At 35.8% G+C, this 21,466-nt stretch overlaps 1 protein-coding gene across 1 annotated transcript in view; it reads right to left on the reverse strand.

Moving 5' to 3' along the window:
* LOC123679876 (G protein-coupled receptor kinase 2) overlaps positions 1 to 21,376 on the reverse strand; it is a 119,161-nt gene extending 97,785 nt beyond the window's left edge. Inside the window, exons 1-2 of the mRNA XM_045617412.1 lie at positions 20,886 to 21,376; positions 20,731 to 20,826 (exon numbers count right to left, since the gene is read on the reverse strand). Coding sequence (XP_045473368.1) covers positions 20,731 to 20,826; positions 20,886 to 20,937 — 148 coding nt within the window. The 5' untranslated portion in view covers positions 20,938 to 21,376. The remainder of the gene's footprint in view (positions 1 to 20,730; positions 20,827 to 20,885) is intronic.
* Between the last annotated feature and the right edge of the window lie 90 nt (positions 21,377 to 21,466).

Below are 21,466 nucleotides of genomic sequence, written 5' to 3' on the forward strand. Positions count from 1 at the left end.
GACAAAATTTGCGTACTGAAAGTGACGTATGCTCCCTCTATCCATGTTTATTACTCTTAGTATCATACTCATAATCTCCTTGAAATTCTGATTTTGAAATACCCCACTTGTCATCACTTATCAGGACAACAAACACTATTTACATTTTCAGACGTCTAACTTTAAAATATAGCGTATTTTCTCTTTGCTTGGGTCCATCTTTGACGCGAGCTCCATCTAAACTGAGACAACAAATCACAAAACGGTCACAAAAGTTTTTGTAGTACGAAATCACATCTTTTCTTTCTAACGTCATATAATAAAACCCGATCGGACTTATACAATGCAAGATACAGATGAGCTAGACGAACCCGCTATTTCTCCCACAATTGAATAGAAAAAATGGATCAATAGTGTAATAAATTAAACTGAAATTATGGTCAAAAAAAATCGAAAATTTCAAAGTATTTCTGCTAGCTTTAAGGGGGTTCTACAAGGATTATAAGGATTTATCGAATCATTTCGACAACAATGTTGTCATCCGCAGAAACTAAGAAACTCCACCTATTGCTATTATTGTTTTCCCTTTTAGAGAGAGTGCTATCCTTGAAATGTACCTTGGTCTGAGCTCTTGGGACCCCCTCCGTGTTCGGCAACATCTTCCGTTCGAACATTCTCAATTCCCTTCGGGATATTGCCACACAGGCGACCGGGACGATCTGAATATGCATAACTCTAGGTGTTTTCCGAAAGGTCCTTTTGGGGTATTGAAAACGAGGCTGTTTGGGAAAGAATCGCACACCCTGTGCCAATTACGGGAAGAGGTTCGACTTGCATCGCAAGTTTGCGCATATTCCTAAAACTTTCCCACTTTGCGGTTTGTTCTCTTCGTTGATTTCCTTGCGTATTCATCGAACTGTGAAGGAACTTACGGGAAGTTGGCCGGACTTATACCGGAATTTTTCCCATTATGAAAGAACTGCTTGAGCGCTGATTTTGTTTCGGAGGTGGCGGTGGGTTTATACAGAATGAGTATTGTTTAATTTTTTATGTCTTCGGAAATGAAAGGTTTTAAATGGGTATAAATGAAAGCAAATGAAGGCCATTCTGTAACTTCGGACGGTTTTCAAAAATTCATAAAATCGTTTTTTAGATTCTAGTTCTACTATTTGAGAAAACATTTCTGCTGACACTTTATAAAGGGTTTTCCAATTAGAGGTATCATTTTGAATAGTCAACTTTCAGGGCAACTGTCACTTTTGAAGCTGTCGTCCTTTGATATTTCACAATAAAAACTACACTATTACTAAAAATAGAAGATACAAATTTCGAGAACGCATTGAAATTGTTAAAATTTGCTACAGAAATGGTCACAGTTCGCAAATCTAAAGCACCTTCTCGGCAGGCAATAGAGAAAATGATGGAAAAATTTGATCAGGCCATTCAACACCTTTAGACTTTTTTCTTAATCAAATTAAAAATAAAAATTATAATAAATTAAAATTAAAATAAAATCACGGAGTTTTATGGGGTTTCTTTAAACTATAATCTACATGGAAGGAAGTAAATATGTTTGATTTGCGAATGAAAAATTAAATAAAGACATATTGGTAACTTTGTTTTCCGAAAAAAAAAATTGATGATATATACCTTGTACAAAGCACTGATATATTTTTAAAATATATGTGATTGTCGTATTACAGTGCTGCACTCTACTTATTTGCTTCGAAAAACAGAAAGACGATGAAGTAAATTTACAGCTCCGTACACCGTACAGAGTTTGATCATCGCAGGTAGGGATTCACGGCTTGGCTTAATATTCAAGCTACTTGAATCAAGCACAAGCTCAAGTTGCTTGAGCTTGACTTGAAATCAACTCAAGTTTAAGTCAAGTAGTAGCCTAAGTCATTATTAATAAATAAATATTCGACTTGACATTGAAGAACTTGAACTTGAGTTGATTCCAAGTCAAGCTCAAGCTATTTGAGCTTGAGTCAAGTAGCTTGAATATCAAGCCAAACCGTGAATCCCTAATCGCAGGAGCGCCAAAGGAGAAATGAATGGGTACCAAAGTTTGACTGATACGCGAAAAGCCACGTGGTGGTAATCTCGCTTGCAACAAACTTTCAGTTCATTTGATTTTTGAATGAAAATTATTAGTGTTAGCAATTCCTTATCGTCTTGGGATCTACATGAAAAAAAAAGGTTGGCCGTGGCTGATCTAAAGAGTATTAATTCAATGCCGCTTAGTCCATTTCATAATGAAGAGAAAGACATAGATTAAAATTAAAATATTTACAAAAAGGAAATCTCGATAACGGCACATTTATTCATCGGAGCAAAACACTCCACTTTCTTTTAGAGATATATACGCATTAAGATCATCCTTCCGATTCGTCTACAATCCTATCCAGTTCGCAACAATGCCGCCTTCTCTTTTCCGTCCTCCTTAACCCCATAAGGCCGTGTTTATCCACTGTTACCAAAGCCCGGAGAGGGGATCGATAACATCTCTCCAGGCAGGGATGAGGAGGCCTTTCTTAATCTCGATATTACGTCGCTGCCCGCGTTTTTTGGCGTGTCCTTCCCACTTCTGTCCCAGAAACGAGGTTTTATTGAAACAACCGCTTTCCGACTTTTTTGCCGATGTTCTCCAAGGCGCGGGTGTGAGATTCGGCAAGCGGAAAATATAGAAAGTACGAAATTAATTTTTTTTCAGATACCAGCGCTCGGATGCTTTGGGGCTTATAAAAACATTCGTCTGTAGAATCGACGCTTATGAGGAATCGACATTTCTAAATCGCATTGGTAGAAAAAAGTATTATAGATTTAAGTATTTGCTCCGTTACATCTGTAACATCACCTATGCGTCTCTAGCATGGTGGACAAAACCGAGGAGGCCACCACACGCAGCCGGTTGCAGAAACTGCAAAGGCTGGCATGCATTGGTGTTACTGGAGCTATACGCACAGTTCCCACAGCAGCGCTGGTGGTCATACTCAACTTGCTTCCCTTACATTTATATGTGAGGAAATGTAGCCTGCTGGAAGCAATAAGAATTTTCCTCAATGGAAAGCTCCTACCTGGAACCTTGGTTGGACATATGAGGATATTGAATCAACTAGATTCAAACCTCTTTGTAAAACCATCCGATGTTATGCCAACCATCTTCGATTTTGAACCGACTGTCCTAATGCAATAAGTTTCGTTAATCGTTTGGACCAAAAACCATCCATATGGTTCACCGATGGATCAAAATCAGAGACAGGTACTGACATTGGGGTATATGGACTTAAACTGAGGATCTCTAAAGCCCTGGGAAGTGAGCCTTCTATTTTACAGAACGAGAAACTGACTGTTTTCGTATGAGCTCAGAAGTGTTTTAAAATGAACCTCAAGGGGGCACATGTCTACCACGGACAGCCAGACCACGCTGAGATCCCTGGAATCGTACTGCCAGGGGTCTCTGTTGACCTGGGAGAGCCGTAACACCATAAGGCAACTGGCCAGAGGCAATAAAGTGACTCTACTATGGGTACCAAGGCACTGTGGTGTTGAAGGAAACGAAAAAGCCAATGAACATGCAAAAAATGCATCGAGGTTAACACCTGCTGGACCTGAGCTTTTCAGTGGGCTAGGAAAAGACCAATATAAGACAGCAGTCCAGCAATGGGAGTTGAATAACAGGATAACCCACTGGACAAATACTACTAGACTTACTCAGTCCAAGAAATTCGTGATGATTTCTCCTAGCTACGCCAGAAAGCTCTTGAAGCTGTCACGAGCCGAGCTTCGGGTGATGGTGGGACTACTGACGGGGCAGCATGGGAAAGTCAGCAGATGAGATTTGCTGACTCTGTGGGTAAGAAGCAGAAACAGCTGAACACATGTCAAGCAAGTGTCCAGAGCTGGCTGGCCAAAGAACCATTCATATGGGAAAGCCGGTCCTGGATACCCGAGAGGTAACGGCAAAGACCCCTAAGGAGGTTGTCAGTTTTATCAACGCCATTGACGACCTCCTTGGGTTTCCATGAATGAGTAGGGTAGAGAACGAAAGATCTACAGGGTCGCAGTTCCCGGAAGGCTTACCGACTCACAACGACCCCAGTTCAAATAATAATAATCTGTTAAATGTACAGAATGTTTATAAATTGATACGAAATATACTACCTCATTGGTAGTTAGGCAGGAAACACCACCACGTGGTTGCTCAGTTAGAAACGAAATTAGAGATATTTCTTATTACAAATCACTGATTTTTATGGGGTTTTCACATCTGCGAAGGAAAAAAAAAATTTCGTTTTTCGAGAAAAAATTGATGATATGTACTGCTATATTTTTGAAATATTCGTGAAAAAAACCTATCAAAAATCATTACAAAAGAGGTAAAATTATTATTTCGTAAAAGTCGCCGTTCAGTGCTGTCCTCTACTGTTTTGTTTCGAGAAACAAAAAAGGTGGAATGAATGTACAACTTCGTACCCTGTACAAAGTTTGGTCATCGTAGGAGCGCCAGAGGAAAAATGAATGGCTGATACGCAAAAAACCACGTAGTGGTAATCCCTCTTAACGAACATTTGCTATTTTTATGAATAAACCTTTACTAGACTTCCATCATTCAATAATTTATTCACTCAAAATATAGCATTTGTTAATAATTAACAAACTAACATAATTTTAGCGATCCAATAGATGAACAGCATTCTATTACATGCTTAAAATCTTGTTACTATGGGCCTCGTTATCGGCTTATTGAAGCTTTCCGACTTTTTGCCGATGTTCACCCAGACTGCGGAGGAGCGCAAGTGTGAGATTTGGCAAGCGGTAAATATATAGAAAGTATCAAATTAATTTTTTTTCCGATAACAGCGCCCGGATGCTTTGGGGCTAATAAATACATTCCTCTGGGGAATCGACGCTTATGAGGAATCGACGTTTCCAACTCGTATTGGTAGAAAAAAGTAATATAGATTTATTTGCTCCGTTACCTCTGTGACTACATACAGAATGTTTACAAATTGATATGAAAAATACTGCTGCACAAAAGTTGAGAAATTTTGTGACCGTTTTAAAAGTTGCCGATTCTTGCACAACAAATGTTCGTTTATTAGAGATAAAATGTTTTTCTCCGATTGACAGCAAATATTGATTTAGCAGACACATAGCAATCAGCAAAGTATTAATTTTCCTACCTAGGCAGCAAAGTAGACAACTGTCAGATATTTCATAAGTTGTCAAACTGTGATTATCATGGACATATACATTTCCATAGCAATCAATAATTCCAACAATTGCGATTTCTATTAAATTTCGTTTTAATTTATAACTACAGGAAAAATAAAAAGATTGAGGGAATTGTAATAATTTACAATATACTACATGTATCATTATAAACAATCGAAAGAAAAATAAGTTTAACTCGGCAGCATAGTAGATTAAATGCCTTGGCTGAATTCCTAGCTTCGCTCCGCTCGGCTATGGCAGCTCAGCTGCGGCAGTCAATCTACTATTTTGCTACCTAGTAAAACAAATAACTATTATTTTCTTAGATCTGTATGGTTTAATTGCTCCTCGTTTGATAACGTTGTTAATTTTGGGGAAGTTCTTGTCATTTGTGTTTCTAAGAATTTTTGGTTCACTTATTGTTTTACGTTGTTATAATCAATTTCGATTCAAAATCAGAAAATTTGTTTTGGACAAATGCGTAGACATATAAAGGGTTTTTTAGAGCTATAGAAATTTAAATTGCAATAAAAAAACGATGGATTATTCGATTGACATGAATTTTATTTATCCGCAAGATAATCTTGTGGTATTACATTTTAAATATGATTTCTGGCATATGACCGCCACTGCTGGTCGGATGTAGTCCAATCTGGACGTCCAATTTTCGATGACTTTTTCCAATATTTGTGGCCGTATATCAGCAATAACACGACGAATGTTGTCTTCCAAATGGTCAAGGGTTTGTGGCTTATCCGCATAGACCAATGACTTTACATAGCCCCTTAGAAAGTATTCTAGCGGTGTTAAATCACAAGATCTTGGAGGCCAATTCACAGGTCCAAAACGTGAAATTAGGCGGTCACCAAACGTGTCTTTCAATAAATCGATTGTGGCACGAGCTGTGTGACATGTTGCGCCGTCTTGTTGGAACCACAGCTCCTGGACATCATGATTGTTCAATTCAGGAATGAAAAAGTTAGTAATCATGGCTCTATACCGATCACCATTGACTGTAACGTTCTGGCCATCATCGTTTCTGAAGAAGTACGGACCAATGATTCCACCAGCCCATAAAGCGCACCAAACAGTCAGTTTTTCTGGATGTAACGGTGTTTCGACATAGACTTGAGGATTAGCTTCCCTCCAAATGCGGCAGTTTTGTTTGTTGGCGTAGCCATTCAACGAGAAGTGCGCTTCATCGCTAAACAAAATAAAATGGACGTAGTGCGCGATACGTATTTCGCACAGAACCATTATTTTCGAAATGAAATTGCACTATTTGTAAGTGTTGTTCAGGCGTGAGTCTATTCATGATGAATTGCCAAACCAAACTGAAAATAAATCACTTGACAGCTGTTAAATCGGTCGCCATCTTGAACAGTAATGCCAATTTAAAGTTATATACCTCGAAAAAAACACCCGTTAGTTAGTGCGGATTTTGCCAATAGGGCAATTTGTATTATCGAGGCGGGTTGATAAGATTTTGCGAATTTCATTCAAGTTAGTGAAAGCGAAGTTTTCCGACTCGTCCATTGATATCGAGAATCTGGAAACGGACCGAAAGACCGAGAAGTGAAGGCCGAAGATCTATCACTCAAATACAATATCTGTTTCTGACAGTGTCTACACGTAGAGAGCTTTTGAGTATTCATCGAATCATGCAACAGCGGCTTCTGAACGCATCTGGTGTTTTGGTTGCGATTGAAACAGTTCGTCAAAGATTTCGAGGCTTCAATCTATATTCTCGACGGATTTTAAGAAGGATTCCACTAACTCACAATCATATGCGACTTTGATTGGAAGTGGACAACGAGCAGGTGAATTGGAACGATCAATGGAGGTCTGTATTGTTCACAGATTAATCAAGTTATCCACGGTTTGCGGATAGTCGTCGTGTTAGAGTAGGAACCCATCCTCTGGTGCCCAGAAATCGCGAATTAATATTCAAGCTACTTGGCTTGAGCTTGACTTGAAATCAACTCAAGTCAAGTAGTAGTTTTTCAATGTCAAGTCAAGTACTTAATATTAAGTATTTGACTTAGCATTGTATTGAATACTTGACTTGACATTGAATAACTACTACTTGACTCGAACTTGAGTTGATTTCAAGACAAGCTCAAGCCAAGTAGCTTGAATATCAAGCCAAGCCGTGAATCCCTAGCTTACGTCCTTATGCAGAATACGATGTAACGTCATTTATCATAACACCACCGGAAGTAAGAACCATAAAAAATGATGTGAAGTTAGGAGTCTTTGATCGCATATTCATTCATGCACAAATTGCAAATGCGAAAAGAACGAGAACGATTTCCACTGATTTCTGCTTTGTCTCCAGAAATACAAGCGTATTATTATACAATCCCAACTGTTAGAAAGGAGGTCGTCCTCTATTTTCTTTCCAAACAAACCTTTTTCTCAGCCGGTAAGTCCCGAATGGAATAACCAAATGGAAGAAACAGAATGGAAGAGCAGTTCGGATTCGCTTTGTGTTGTCACTCCATCAAGTGGACGTACGTATTTGAATTTCTGGACAATGCAATTTTTCTGAACACGATATTTATGTTGTTCTCTGTTTATCGCATTGAAGAGGAAACAGATTTTTTTCGGTAAAAAAAAAGGAGGAAAAAATAAAACTTTATTTACGTGAGTTCACTTTTTTGCATGATGGTTTCTTTCATTTCGTTGTGAACTATATAGCTTATCCATATATGGATAAGTTGTGATGAGTGTGGAGATTATACATTTTTTTAGAAATAACGACTCTGCGCGAACAATTATTTAACAAACGACATCCTGAAGAAAAATGTATGCGCTGCATACGTTGTGCAACTGGTTGACAAATTTAACGCTGCTGGTTCAGTCGGAAACAAAAAGACGGTGCATGAAAGAGACGAAGTGAGGGACGTGGCTGTCTAAGGTCATATAGCAATGGATCCGACCTTGAGTACTAGGAAATTGTCGGATGTATCTGGTGTTTCCCGCACAACAATGAGAATCCTGAAAACAGCAAATATTCCATCCTTATAAGATACGAATGGTTCAGAAACTGAATGAGGATGATCTCGATTTCCGACTCAGTTCTGTGAGTGGTCAGTGAAATGATTAACTTTTTTGAAATAAAAACATGAATTAAATCAATATAAATGATAACAAAATAAAAAATAATAAAAAACAATAAAAGAAATAAAGTTTTTTAATATTGAAAAACCTTTAGGCTTTGTTTGATTTCATAATTTTCCATCCACGATCTAAGACACATGAGGCATCTTATACATTTGTCGCCTAATGTAATGCGGGTTTTTGTAACTGTAAGAGCAGCTCTGGAAAATTGTCCTTCAACAGTAGCTGAAGATGCTGGTATTGATAAAAATCCTTGGCCATTTCGGACAAGTTCGGAAAGATATTTCTGAAACTACCAAAATCTACTAATAGATTTCATTGGAATGTGATAAACTACTACTAAAGTCACACTGGCGAATGCTTCAGTCTCTCGGCGCTCGAGGAATCCCCTTATTCAGTCTAAGCGCGCACGAGATTGCAGAAATTTATGCCGTGCGACGCGTGCTTATCAAGCTCAAGTAATATCAAGTAGCTTGATATCAAGTCAAGCAATAAATAAATAAATATCTAAAATCAAGTCAAGCTCAAGTATGTAATTTTTCACGAGCTTGAATTTCAAGTCAAGTAATTGATTAAAAAGTCAACTGTCAACGCCAGTTTCGTGCGAGAAAGTACCACTTTCCGCACTTGTTAGGAAAATAACTATTCCATTGTTTGTTGATAATCATTAGTTTGAACATTAGTTGTGATTCTCAAGAGGGGTCTCTACTGTTCTAACGATCAATTCAGAAATAAAAACGCTTTATTTCACGCTAGAGACCATCGATTTATATGAGGTTATCACTGTTATTCAATTCAACGAGTTCGACATTGTGGAAAGTCCTTATTTATACATTTTTTTGAAATGGAGAAAAATAATCAGATCAATTTTTTGTTGAAGAATAAATATATGCATGATATAACTTTCGGAACGAAAACTTCCTTTCTTATGAATTTTCACATGAAAATTTTTCACAAAAAGTCTTGTCAAGGGCTGAAAATACGGTTTTTATCAAATTAAAAATAAAAAAACGTATTTTGAATTCTTCAATGTGGTAAAAAAGGACGGTACATGAGAGGGAATTTCGAGATTGCTTCACCCATCTTGAAGTGGTGGGATTTCAAAAACGCTGAGGAAAGAGGAGTAATTAAACTTTGGCAGATCAAGAGAATGCCACGTGGTATAAACCCCTCTTAAGCATGAGCATAATGGGAACTGATGCCGTTTTGATACAACTATAAAAATACCTCTGAGATAAATAAACTGCTACACATGAGTTAGGGATATTGACTTGAATTGCAAAAACATATACTTTAAGTGAGATTTTTGTGATTTAAATTCATATTAATATGATTTCAAGTTGCAGGAAATAAAATTAATTTTAGCCTGTAGGTCTGCAGCGTATACAGGGTGGTTAAAAAAAATCGAGTAAAATAATGAAATTTTATTCTCAGAGAATTCAAGCATTTTGAGACTATCAATACAATGAATTAGCTCCACGGGCATCAATAACAGCTAGACATCTTCTTTGCATACTACACACGAGGTTGTTGAACATTTCTTGAGGAATTTGGTTCCATAAACGGGGCAGAAGCTCTCTCAGATCAGTTAAAGATTCTGGGGTAGGTTGATGATTATCTAATCTTCTTTGGAGCATATCCCATGCATGTTCTATGCAATTCAAATCTGGTGAATGCGGAGGTATTGGTAAATGTGGAATACCAAGCTCCTCGCGCGCATTCTCAACTATAGCTGCACGGTGCGGTCTAGCGATATCGTCTAGAAATTGAAGAGTTTCACCAATAGCAGCAGGAAAATTTGGCACAACATTGTCAATGACATGCTCCCTATAGTGTAAAGCGGTAATATTAATATTCCTAGGACAAATGTGTAGATCTGTGCGCCCGTTGAAACATATCCCGGCCCATACCATAACACTACCTCCTCGGAATGGATGGACTTCTTGGACTTAGCGACGAGTACGGGGTATGCGTGGGATTGTCCATACCCTTATTCTTCGAGAACCTGAAAATCGTCCAGATCTGGATTCATCAGTGGAAAGGACACTACGCCAATGATCGTTCCAATTGATATGTTGCCTTGCCCATTCCAGTCTTTGATGCTTATGGTCACGTGTTAATGGAACTCCTCTTAATGGACGTCTAGAACCTAGATTCACCTCTCTCAAACATCGTAAGATGGTTTCGATGGAAACTTAGACCCCATTTGCATTTTGAAGAGTATTCCGTAGCATTTTACACGTAGATGTAGGGTTTCTTCTCGCCGAAACGGTGATGAAACGATCCTGAGCAGGTGTTGTTTTTCGTCGCCCACCAAGCCTTGGTCTTTCCAACACGGAACCTGTCTCCCTGAACCTATTTCAAAGTCGAGATATCACACTTTGGCTGACATGGAGCCTTTCCGCTACAACCTGAGTTAGGCCACCCTACCTATGTAGCATACCGATAGCCCTATTAGCCTCAGCGTTTGTTAATTTAAGTCTTGGCATTTTCAGAAAACTCGTTTCAAATCGAAACCGTTGATAAACCGACTCCATTTCAAAATAAGAACATTCATGAATCATATGCAAAGAACCAAACTTCAAAAAAAAGGCGACCAGATTGACGAAATGTCTTATACTGATTTTTATTGGATCGATTCAAGTTGTTATTGAGTTTCAAATGATTTTACAGCGATTTTCTCGAAGATTACTTACTTTTCAAAAGGATTGTATACGATATTCCTAACTCTTGTGGAGAAGTATATTTAATTTTAAATATTGTAGCAGATTAGTTTTCTGATACTTATTACCATATGAATTTCTGAGCTCCAACTTGCAGTGACCTTGAAATCAAAATTTAACTCGCTAGTCTGAGTGTCCGCGCCGTGTAAACAAATCATTAAAACGCACCAGCGATTTTGTTATTTCATTTAACGGCACGTGTTGTAAGCAATTAGATTTCTGGAGGAAAACGTCGACGAATAGATCGCTTTCTCGCACATCTCATCTCGCGTCATCGCACCATGATTAACGCATCCCGAACGATGATGAGCAACATGTGGCCCTAAATTACGGTAATATATTCCCTTCTCTCCGAAGATGTTTCCGAGCAGCAGAGCTCATTAGGCTAACGCGTTTCGATGCGCGGATGTTTAGACGTCGACGATGTACGTTTCCGATTTAATAATATTTGGGACGGTCAGTATCTCAGACGCACGTCAAAACAATTTAACTTTTCCGGCTAATAGAGTTTCCACGGTCGGAGAATAAATGGAGCTTTTATGTTGGCAGGAGTGGGCGGACGGGGTCGATCCTTGACTCTGATAAATTCGGTTTTCGTAGATGCGATGCCGCCGTGGAGGATACTTTGTTCTTAATTGGGGGGCGAAATTGAATTTCCGATATTGTTTAGCTTTACTTTGTCGATATTCGGCCGCTGAAGGCTTCTATCCTGTTCCGGTGGCGGTGGAGTGTTTCGTTTCAGTGTGGATATTCGATCCGATATGACTTTTGAATTTAATCATAAATGAGGGGATTTTCATTGAGAGGTTTCATTTTGATGTATTTGAGTGTTTTTTAGGAGAAATTAATGTTTATTTGATTGAAAAGAGGGAGGTACGCTATTAACGATGAAAAACGAAATCAGACCAATGGCCGCCACGGCTACGGTTGCAGCACCATATCTTTTTCATGAAACAACCAGAACCCAGGATTTTTTTAAAAACGTAAATTCTGAAATTTAGCAGTGGGTTTAGTGGATTCATGTTTTTCTGTAAAATTTCATTTGAAATAAAAAATCTATTTGGTCTCGCTTTTGGTATTGCCACTTGTGGTGAATCTAGCAGAACCAGTGATATCTCGTTAAACATGAATCGTTATAAATTTTTCGCATTTAATAATTTTATTGGTTTTTGTATTTTTCAACAATTCCAACGAACAACATTCGCATTTGGTACTGCCAGTTTAGGGGGAATCTAGTAGAACCCATGATATTTCGTTAAACTGAAGAGCAAAAATTTTCGTAATAAGGTATTAAATTAGACTAAATAGTCTTAAATTTCTGTGTGAGTGACTTTATTTTGAATAGTTTTTTTTTTGGGTTCTGCTTACTTAACGATAAAGCTAGCAGAACTTTGGCAGAGGGTTCAAACTCGAGCCTAAAATTATGGAACAATCAGATTGTCCATAAGAAATCGATAAGCTTATTTGGTCTGCCAGCTTAACGTTGAGAGCCCAATATTACTCCCCCAATTGAAGAGCAAAGCATTTTCAAAAAGGTGATAAATTTACCTGAAATAATGGCCAAAAAAAAACGAAAATTCCAAAGTGGTTCTGCTAGCTTTACTGGGGTCTCAAACACTGTGTAAGTATAGGATAGTTATAAGCGGGTTTCTGAAATAATAAATTTCCGATTCTTTCCCAACAAAAAGTATGAGGTACTATTTATATGCTATCACATATTTATAGTTCCGCCTCATATTCGTAGGTAGACAGGTTGCAGTCAAGAAACCTTGAGATAAAGTTCATTTCTACCCGAACTTATTTCTAATTGTATCCCACCTCCCAGATGAAAGAACTGCCAGATTAAAGTCACGCAAACCTTTATGGATTTATACTTTCCTTCCATTTAATGGAAGTGTCAAGGAAGTTTGGCGTTCGAAATGGAGTTCTTGTAATGTTTTCAATAAAAGTCTAATCGTTGATGCTTCAGAAAAAGTTCCAGGTTTCAATCTCCCCAGGAAAATTTGGTGTATTTTGAATCAACTAAGGACAGGCCATGGTCGTGTCAATAATATGTTCTTCAAATGGCATTATATTGAAAGCCCACTATGTGAGTGTGGTGTAGAAGAAACCATTGACCACTTGGTGAATACTTGCCGAATTTATAAATTTCATGGTGATTTCAGAACTATTCATTCAGTTTCAAATTCTTTTTTAGAAAAGGTCGCCAACTTTAAATCGATGAAAGAAAACTATTATATTTATCACTTTTTTCTAATGCTTTCCTCTTTTGATTTCAGATTTAATTATATTATAAATGTCGTCAACTCTTACTGAAGAGGAAGGATGGAGGGGATTTTGTTTGGATGAAGAGGAGGCCCTTCAATATAAATATGTCAGCTTATTTTTCAAACAAATACACAAACCAATCACTACACCTATACTGAGAGACAGAGTTTTTGCTGAGGTTTTTCTGTACTCTAATCTTATGTTGAAATGTATGATGCCCCATTTAAAATTCCTCTACTAATACTGAGATTTCATCTTTATTGTTGGAAGTTAATAACTTTTTGTATTGCTCTATCTCAAAAGAATTTACAGGGCGTTTTCAAATTAAGACATGAAGCTTGAAGGAGGTATTAGTATCACTCATTTGCTGTCGATTGAGCCATATTAATTGATAACCGAAAATCAATAGTTTTCGAAATATTTGATTTCTTGTGTTTTTTTAAAAAATTCTCACTTTACTCAATTTTTTCTAGGTTTACCAAGATTGATTCAAATTTTGGATAATTGTCATCAGAAAAGAATATGATATGTATGAAAAAAAAACCATGCTGTATAGGACGTTGAATAAGAATTAGTATGATTTGAAAGTTGGTACAATAGAAAAAAAGTAAATTTATGAATGACAAAATTATGTCAAAATCTTGTCAAATTCCTTTTTTATTTCTTAAAATTTTTCGTTAGAATGCAGGCACCAGTTTTATTTCAACATATTTTGATTTGAAAGAGGATAGAAGCAAAGAAGAAAAGTAATGAATTAAAAATGTTTTTATTGCAATTAAACTCAAAATTCCAGTAGAAAATGTATTCATTCCTTATACAAGCACGTACCCTTTTTTCTTATTTCTTCAGTTGTTACTTTCCGCCTTAAATTTACTCTCAATCTTCTCGCCGCTTCGTCTATTCCTACGGTGTTAGATCCGGACTTCTCGCTGGCCACATAAATAAGCCAAAATTATAATCAAATTTGATCAAAGTAAAAAAAAATTGACGAAAAATGGAAAAGGTGAGAAACCTTTCAAGATTCACAAGAAATCTAATGTCTCGTAAACTGTTGATTTTTGGTTATAATTAAATATGGCTCAAACGACTGCAAATGAGTCATACTAACACGTCCTCCGAGGCCCACGTCTAATTTGGAAACACTGTATACATACAGACGAAATTATCATTTTCCCAAAATTTGCATTGTTTTTATGCAGTGTACTAAATCTGTCACCTTAATTCGACCTTGAACTGTATATTCGCGCTAATTGAAATGTATCCATCAACTTCGACCTGACATACACATCCCGATAGGGCCCCCATTTCGTCAAAGATAAAAACCCGCATTCGTTAAAAAAAATCCGACGACCGATATGCTTGCGGAAGAAGCCATATTGCGGGTAGGTGGTCAGATTGAACGGGTTCATTTACCTGGACCCTTTCGGGCTTATTTTTAGACACTTCATGAACGTGTTTCGAATGTTGTTCGACCGAAAGAACGTGTGCGGAATTGGGCCGATTCGATATATCCAAGAAACGTTTTTTTTTTTTTATGATCGGTTGTCGAGTACGTGGGAGAATAGGAGACCACCGAAAACCGTTCGTCCAACGATGGATACGGTAAAAACGCTTTTTTTTATTTCGTCCCATTAATGCTGCATATCGATTTGAATGGTTCAATTTATTCTCGAGAGGATTTTTTTTATTTCGAAGAAAAAGGCGAGATTTCATAGCAACAAAGTTAAGATATCTTGTTGAGGAGTAAGGTGACGTAACCGCAAAACCAATTCTCCTCGCAATTTCCTAACTGATTTTTGTAATTTGTGAATCTGGAAACTTTATGATAGCTTACGATAGACGGATCAAATCTGAAAAAAACCGCTACAAAAATTATATTTCTATATTTCAGTATCGTAATGAGCTCATTACAGTTCCAAAAACAGTGCTATAATGAACTCATTACAGCATTGTTTTCAGTTATATTTTTCGTCTTGTGGTTGTCTACACTGACTTCCGATCCTATCAAATTTCAACACACATCAATTGTCAATATAATATGAATTGAATATAGTGAAATGATTTGCAATATTATTCGCAATTCCTCTTAATGTTGGTGGTGTTAAATCGATTTCTTCAGACATAATTCACGAATTTAATACGTTGATATAAATTATTTCAAAATTCGAAACGTAAGATTCAAATTCCGTAACCTGTCAATTTTCACATTTACACCAACTGCCAAGATACAATACAAAAGTCACTAGGATATAGAATCTAAATTTGTCCTTGATTTTCGACAATATTCCACAAAACTTGACAGAAATAAAGAAAATATCGTCGAATACTCATTGCAGAAGGCAATACCAACACAATTTCGCATTCGTGTTGGAATAGGAGCCCATTCCGCAGCTTGTTTTAGAATATACTTATACCTAATTGTGTTCATTTATTACAATATAATAATACATTTTTTCAAATATATTGATATTATTGAAAAAGCTTCCATGGAAGCAGTTCATATTAGTATTATACAAAAGAAAGAGCAGAGGACTAATCCTATAGTGCTCAAATTAAAATGAAAATGAAAATAAATAGTGATGAGATTCAGACATTTTTTCTGTGGTCTCCATTTCATTTTGTCAAAATGGATATTTACAAATATTTTAATGATTTTTTTGGACCGGCTCATATTAATTTGATATTATTAGTAGGTATCAAGTAGAATTGATTTATCTCATCCCGTTGAAACTGTATGCGTTGGAAAGTATACTGCCAGAATCCGTACGAAACTTGAAATGTGTAGTAACTATTCATTTTAGGCACAACCTGTCTCAACAAAAAATGAAGACTACTCACTAGGGTGTCCGACAGGTAAAACAAATTGAGGACATGCTATTTGGATAAATGGACTTATTGACTTTTCAAAAAAAAATTCAGTGTCTTTCGGACCACCTGTAGAGTGGTTCGAGAATGCAATGAAAATAAAATCATTCAATTATCTCGAACGGTTTTTAAGAGATGAACTCTAAACCTTTTCAACTCAAAATTGAAACTTAACAAATTCAAATTGGGACTGAACAAATTCAAATTGGGACTAAAGAAATTCAAATTGGGACTAAACACATTCAAATTGAGAATAAACACATTCAAATTGGAAATAAACAAATTCAGATTGGAACAATATTTATTTCTATGTGAATTCATTGTATGAAATTTTTATTTACATTTTCTTATGTCAAAAGTGAATAAATAACGAGTGACTGAAGTATACCAAAAGTTTGATTCGGAAATATACCCTATATTGAAAAGAAAGATGCGGAATCAATCAAAACACAGATCCATCAAGGAAATGTAATTTTGAAAAGTTTCTGGATCTTTCAATTCGATACAGAGCATTTTTTCGATTTAACTTTGGTATAGATTCATTCGCTACTCCTTTTTGACATACAAATATGCTCGAATTTCATAGAAAAATCAAATTAAAGAGCAATAAATGTCGTACCAATTTGAAATTGATTATTCTTAATTTGAATTTTTTAATTTCCAATTATTTTTTATTGATTTTGTTACGCCTAAATTTGAAGTTGAAATATAATATGTTTGAAATTTTTCGACAAATGTGGACTACATCCAAATTTATCACAGATAAATGGGGACAAGTGGGGGTTCAGTATGATATAAAAATTGGTCATCCTCAGTTAAAAAAACCGGGTGGTATCGTGTTTCACCACTTTCGGACCAGTCAGTAAAGTCAAAAATGATTCAAGCTTAACATATAAGCTGAGTACTGTCGATTCCGTCAAAATTTGAATCAATCTCAAGCCCAAAATTTACAATTTATAAGTTGAATTTAGAATTCATTCAGTTTTAACCACATGACCTTTTAGATATTTGTCTCTATTCCATTCTAAGAAATCGAATACAATATGAATTTTATAAATGGAAAAAAAACTTATGACAATTAATTAGACACTCTATCCTTTTAACTGAAACCTCAGGTTATTAATGTGTTGAATAATAACACCAGGTGGCTTTCACCACACCGTAAAAGCAATCGAATAGGATATAATGTAATCAATATGTCATTGTTCAATTGTAACTTCTTATATATCCGCTTTCCTGACGGTATTCATTCACGTCATATCCGTCAAAATACTTTGAAGTTCAGTATATTCGTCATATCTAGCCGCAGTCTACCGTTGACAAAGCCAAGCCACTAACAAGAAAATAAATTTATTTGCATATACGTGTAGTGAATGATATACGATCAAATGAAACGAATTATCATCGCGATACCAAATTATAAATCAAATGAATTAATATTTGGGTATCGATCAAGTAAAAACTTTTGTTAAACCCCTCTACAATTTTCAGTTTTCGCAGTTTTTCTTACTATAACAACAATCGCTATTTATATGAGTAAAGACGAAAACTCAAGTCTCGGAAAATCAATTTTTCCCCATTCGAGCAATATAGTAGAAGATTCACCCCTCAATAATACCTATTTTCTCTTCTTCTCCAGATGTGAATCCTTGGGATTACAAAAAGACCAAGAGAATTTATGTTCGACCTTACCCTTATTGGATTATGCCATCCTCAACGAGGCTTAGTATTTTCTCAATGGATTTCAGCCATAGTGTTCGCTGGATTTATTGAATGACATATCAAGAGTGGAAGGAAAAAGGTTCAATTACTAATGTCGATGATGGGAATTATAAATGTTTCATGAATATACGATCACATAAAATACGGACGAAAACTTCGGAATTGAAAATCAATTTGCTCTTTAATATAGCCGAGCACTTTCGAAATGAAATTTAAGAAAACTTCTCTCACCATTATTACTACAGAGTGATATTTCAACAATCATTAATGTGAATAAAAATGATTTTTTGGTAGATATGAAAGCAATAAGCAGAGAATTTTTCTGCAAAGAAAATAAACATGACTACATTTCAGAATTTTCAAGACAGTTGCGAAAAAATATCTGGTCGGCATTTTAGGACATAAAAACATGTATTTTATTTTCTAATAACACTTTTTCTGACAGAAGATAAATATAAACCATAAAGGATTTTCCGAGGGAATTTCCCACTTTCACAAAGAATATCTCAATTCAAATTTCTTATAATTTCTGCAGGGTAGGGTCAATTTCCTTGAATGTCCTTACATATTCATCATATTTTATTTTCATTTTTTATATTACTTCATGTTGAGCCTTCATTCTGAATTTGAATTCTGTCATTTTTCGACTGTGTGATTATGTTTTTCTGATATTCTGCAATTTTCTTATTATATAATTTTCTTACATTCTACCATATCGTCATTCGGCTATTTTGTTTTTTATATTTATTCTGATACCTTTATAAGTATAGACTAACTGAAAACTTTATTGAGTTTAAAGTCACATAGTAGGTCAGACTTTAATTTCACATAAAAGGCCAAATAATCATTGAAAAAGGTCAACATACTTCACAAACTTCTTGAAGCATTCACAAATATTTGCTCGCTCTACTGTTGCTATCAATCCACCATTATGCCTATGTGTCATTCTGATTGTAAATCAAATCAGGTTTTCAATTCATCATTTCAGTTTGATAATTCGAATAATAATAACAGTATGGAATACCATTAAAATTCCACTGTTTTTCGATATCGAACGTAAAATTCAAAACACGAAAATATTTTGACAAACATGTTGGTAGAACTTGGGAAAAGTCAACAGTCTGGCAACATTGCTGGAAAACGTTGCATGACGTCATTTTATACTAAAGAGAAATTCTTCATACTTCAAAATTCGTAGATTTGAGAGAAAAGTTCAACATAATTGGAAATATTCACCTTTATCATTCAGAAATGAAAATTTTATCCTATTTAATATTTGTAATCGCTCCATTTTGCCTAGAATGGTTCACTTCGTCATTACCATAGATCAAGAAGCCTTAATAATAGAAAGCCCATATAGTTCTCACAAGCTAATGGTCACGTTCATCGACAGAAAACAAATGAAACAAGTGCCTAATATCCGACTTTCTTTTTCCATTGAAGAAATAGGTACTTACTAATATGTGATTACTTTCTTTTTAGAATACAAAATACCTATGCAATATATGGAATGAATTATGCTTGCGATGTCACAGAATATAATAAAATGTAAAATTATAATCCTAATTCATAAGTCACACTCTAATTGAACTGAATTATAATTCACTGATAATTTACAGTAGATTAAATTTGGGGTTATTAAAATGATTCGAATTTTTCTGGTCGATTCATCGACCTAGGGAAAGTAAATAATATATATGGTCAATACTATATTATCACAAGAACGATATGGAAATATTTCATCATTAAAAAAACGCCAAACATTCTTCCAATCAAAGAATCAAAACTTCCTATTGAGAAAAATTTGATAATTTTAATTTTATATCTACACCAAAATTCTCAATTCCGTAGGCTTTCTGAGTAATAGGCTTATGTTTTCAATCTTCTTGTTGACTTTCATCTAGTTCCAGTGACGCAGCGAACAAAATATTTTGCATTGAGCTCCAAATTGTTAGTCCCCGTCCTTAGTAAGATATCATTTAGATCGAATCCTACCCAAACTTCAAGGTTTCAAGTCTTTCGTTCGACAATTATCATGGATGGACAGGCAGAATCGAATTATAGAAGACGGATTCGTCATCAGTTAGTCGAGCATTACCGTTTAAGACCATTCCTGGTTCAAAATTCGAAAATTGCCGACATCGTGATTGAATCTTTAATTTTCTCGTTAATTTTATTCATGAAATAGCGATTGGAGTAGCATCCAAAATACGTCAATATAGGAATTTATAAATTAGATATCTGTTCTGAGCGAATTAAAATGCAAATTGCCAGAGTTGGTTTAAAATATGATGTGCTGGTGCTAAGCTTGATATGGCGCTGTTCAATATTACCTATTGTCTCGAAAAACTAGCAAAAAACAAATTATATCAAAAAGTTTCTTGAAATCTATGAAAACTACTGAATATTTTTAAAATATAAATAGGTAGGATGATTTTCTAAAATTCTCATATACATATTTCAAGTGATGAATTTTGCTCTCGTCGAGAAACAAAATATTTAAAAAAAATTAGTTAAAAACTAACGAATCTCTAAACAAATCCAAATTGTGATATGAATAATAACAAAATTTCAATTAATCAATCTAAACGATTTCTGACATTAATTGACAACGGAATAACAAACTTCAATTGGAACAAATGGTTGAAAAAGTAAACAATTATTATTTCACTGACATTTATATAAACTTTCACTACCTTAACCTCACTTTTCTAATTAGACAAGATCATAAAATTGAAAGGAGTTTTCAGTATGTTTCGGCTTTATGGGAGCAATAACAATCCATTTCATAATGTAAACAATTAAAATGAAGGGTATATCCACCTACCTATTTGGTTCATTAACTCTATACATTGAGAAATGTGGGGAAATTGGAGAATTTTTCTCCATTTTTTGCTTTTTCCTTTGTTATTATCGGAACCACCTGAAAAAGCGGAAAAACAGTTGACCAAACTTAACCTTAACCTTCAAAGTTCACCTTACCCTCTCTCGCTTTTAAATATACAGTGTTCGCTACGATATTTTCTAGTTCCATCAGTTCCAGTTTGACTAATTTGAGATATACCCGGCACTTCGGGTCCTTTCAGACCCTTTTCCATGAATTCTACTTGCTGAAATATCTATAAGTCCAGTTTTTCTCACGTATTTTCACTCTTCGATTCACAGGTCACTGTCAAAATCACAGAAGATATGTTCCGCACCCTTGCACTGAGAGTGTGAATTATAATCGGTCAGAGTGAACCGATCGACGATTCAAAAATCCAATATGATTCTTAAGGCCGTCAACGATCGAGCTTATCGGGGTGTGTCTGCTAGCACCCTCGCTTTGGTCTGAATTTTCTCCACTGTCTGTAACCCCGGTTCGTGTTTAGAATTTCTGCGTTCCCGTATCCCGACGTCGACAGCGGTGCACACGCGTAGCTTTGCGCCATAGAACAACGAACCAAGCATCGAACATTGAAACATTCCGACATCGAATACGAGGAACTGCTTCGCCACTATTTCATGCGCTGTTGCCAGCTTTCAGTTATTTCCGGATATTAAGGGATATAGTGGAATGTTTT

Source organism: Harmonia axyridis, chromosome 5 (assembly GCF_914767665.1).
Source record: "Harmonia axyridis chromosome 5, icHarAxyr1.1, whole genome shotgun sequence".
In the NCBI taxonomy this organism is placed as follows: Eukaryota; Metazoa; Arthropoda; class Insecta; order Coleoptera; family Coccinellidae; genus Harmonia; species Harmonia axyridis.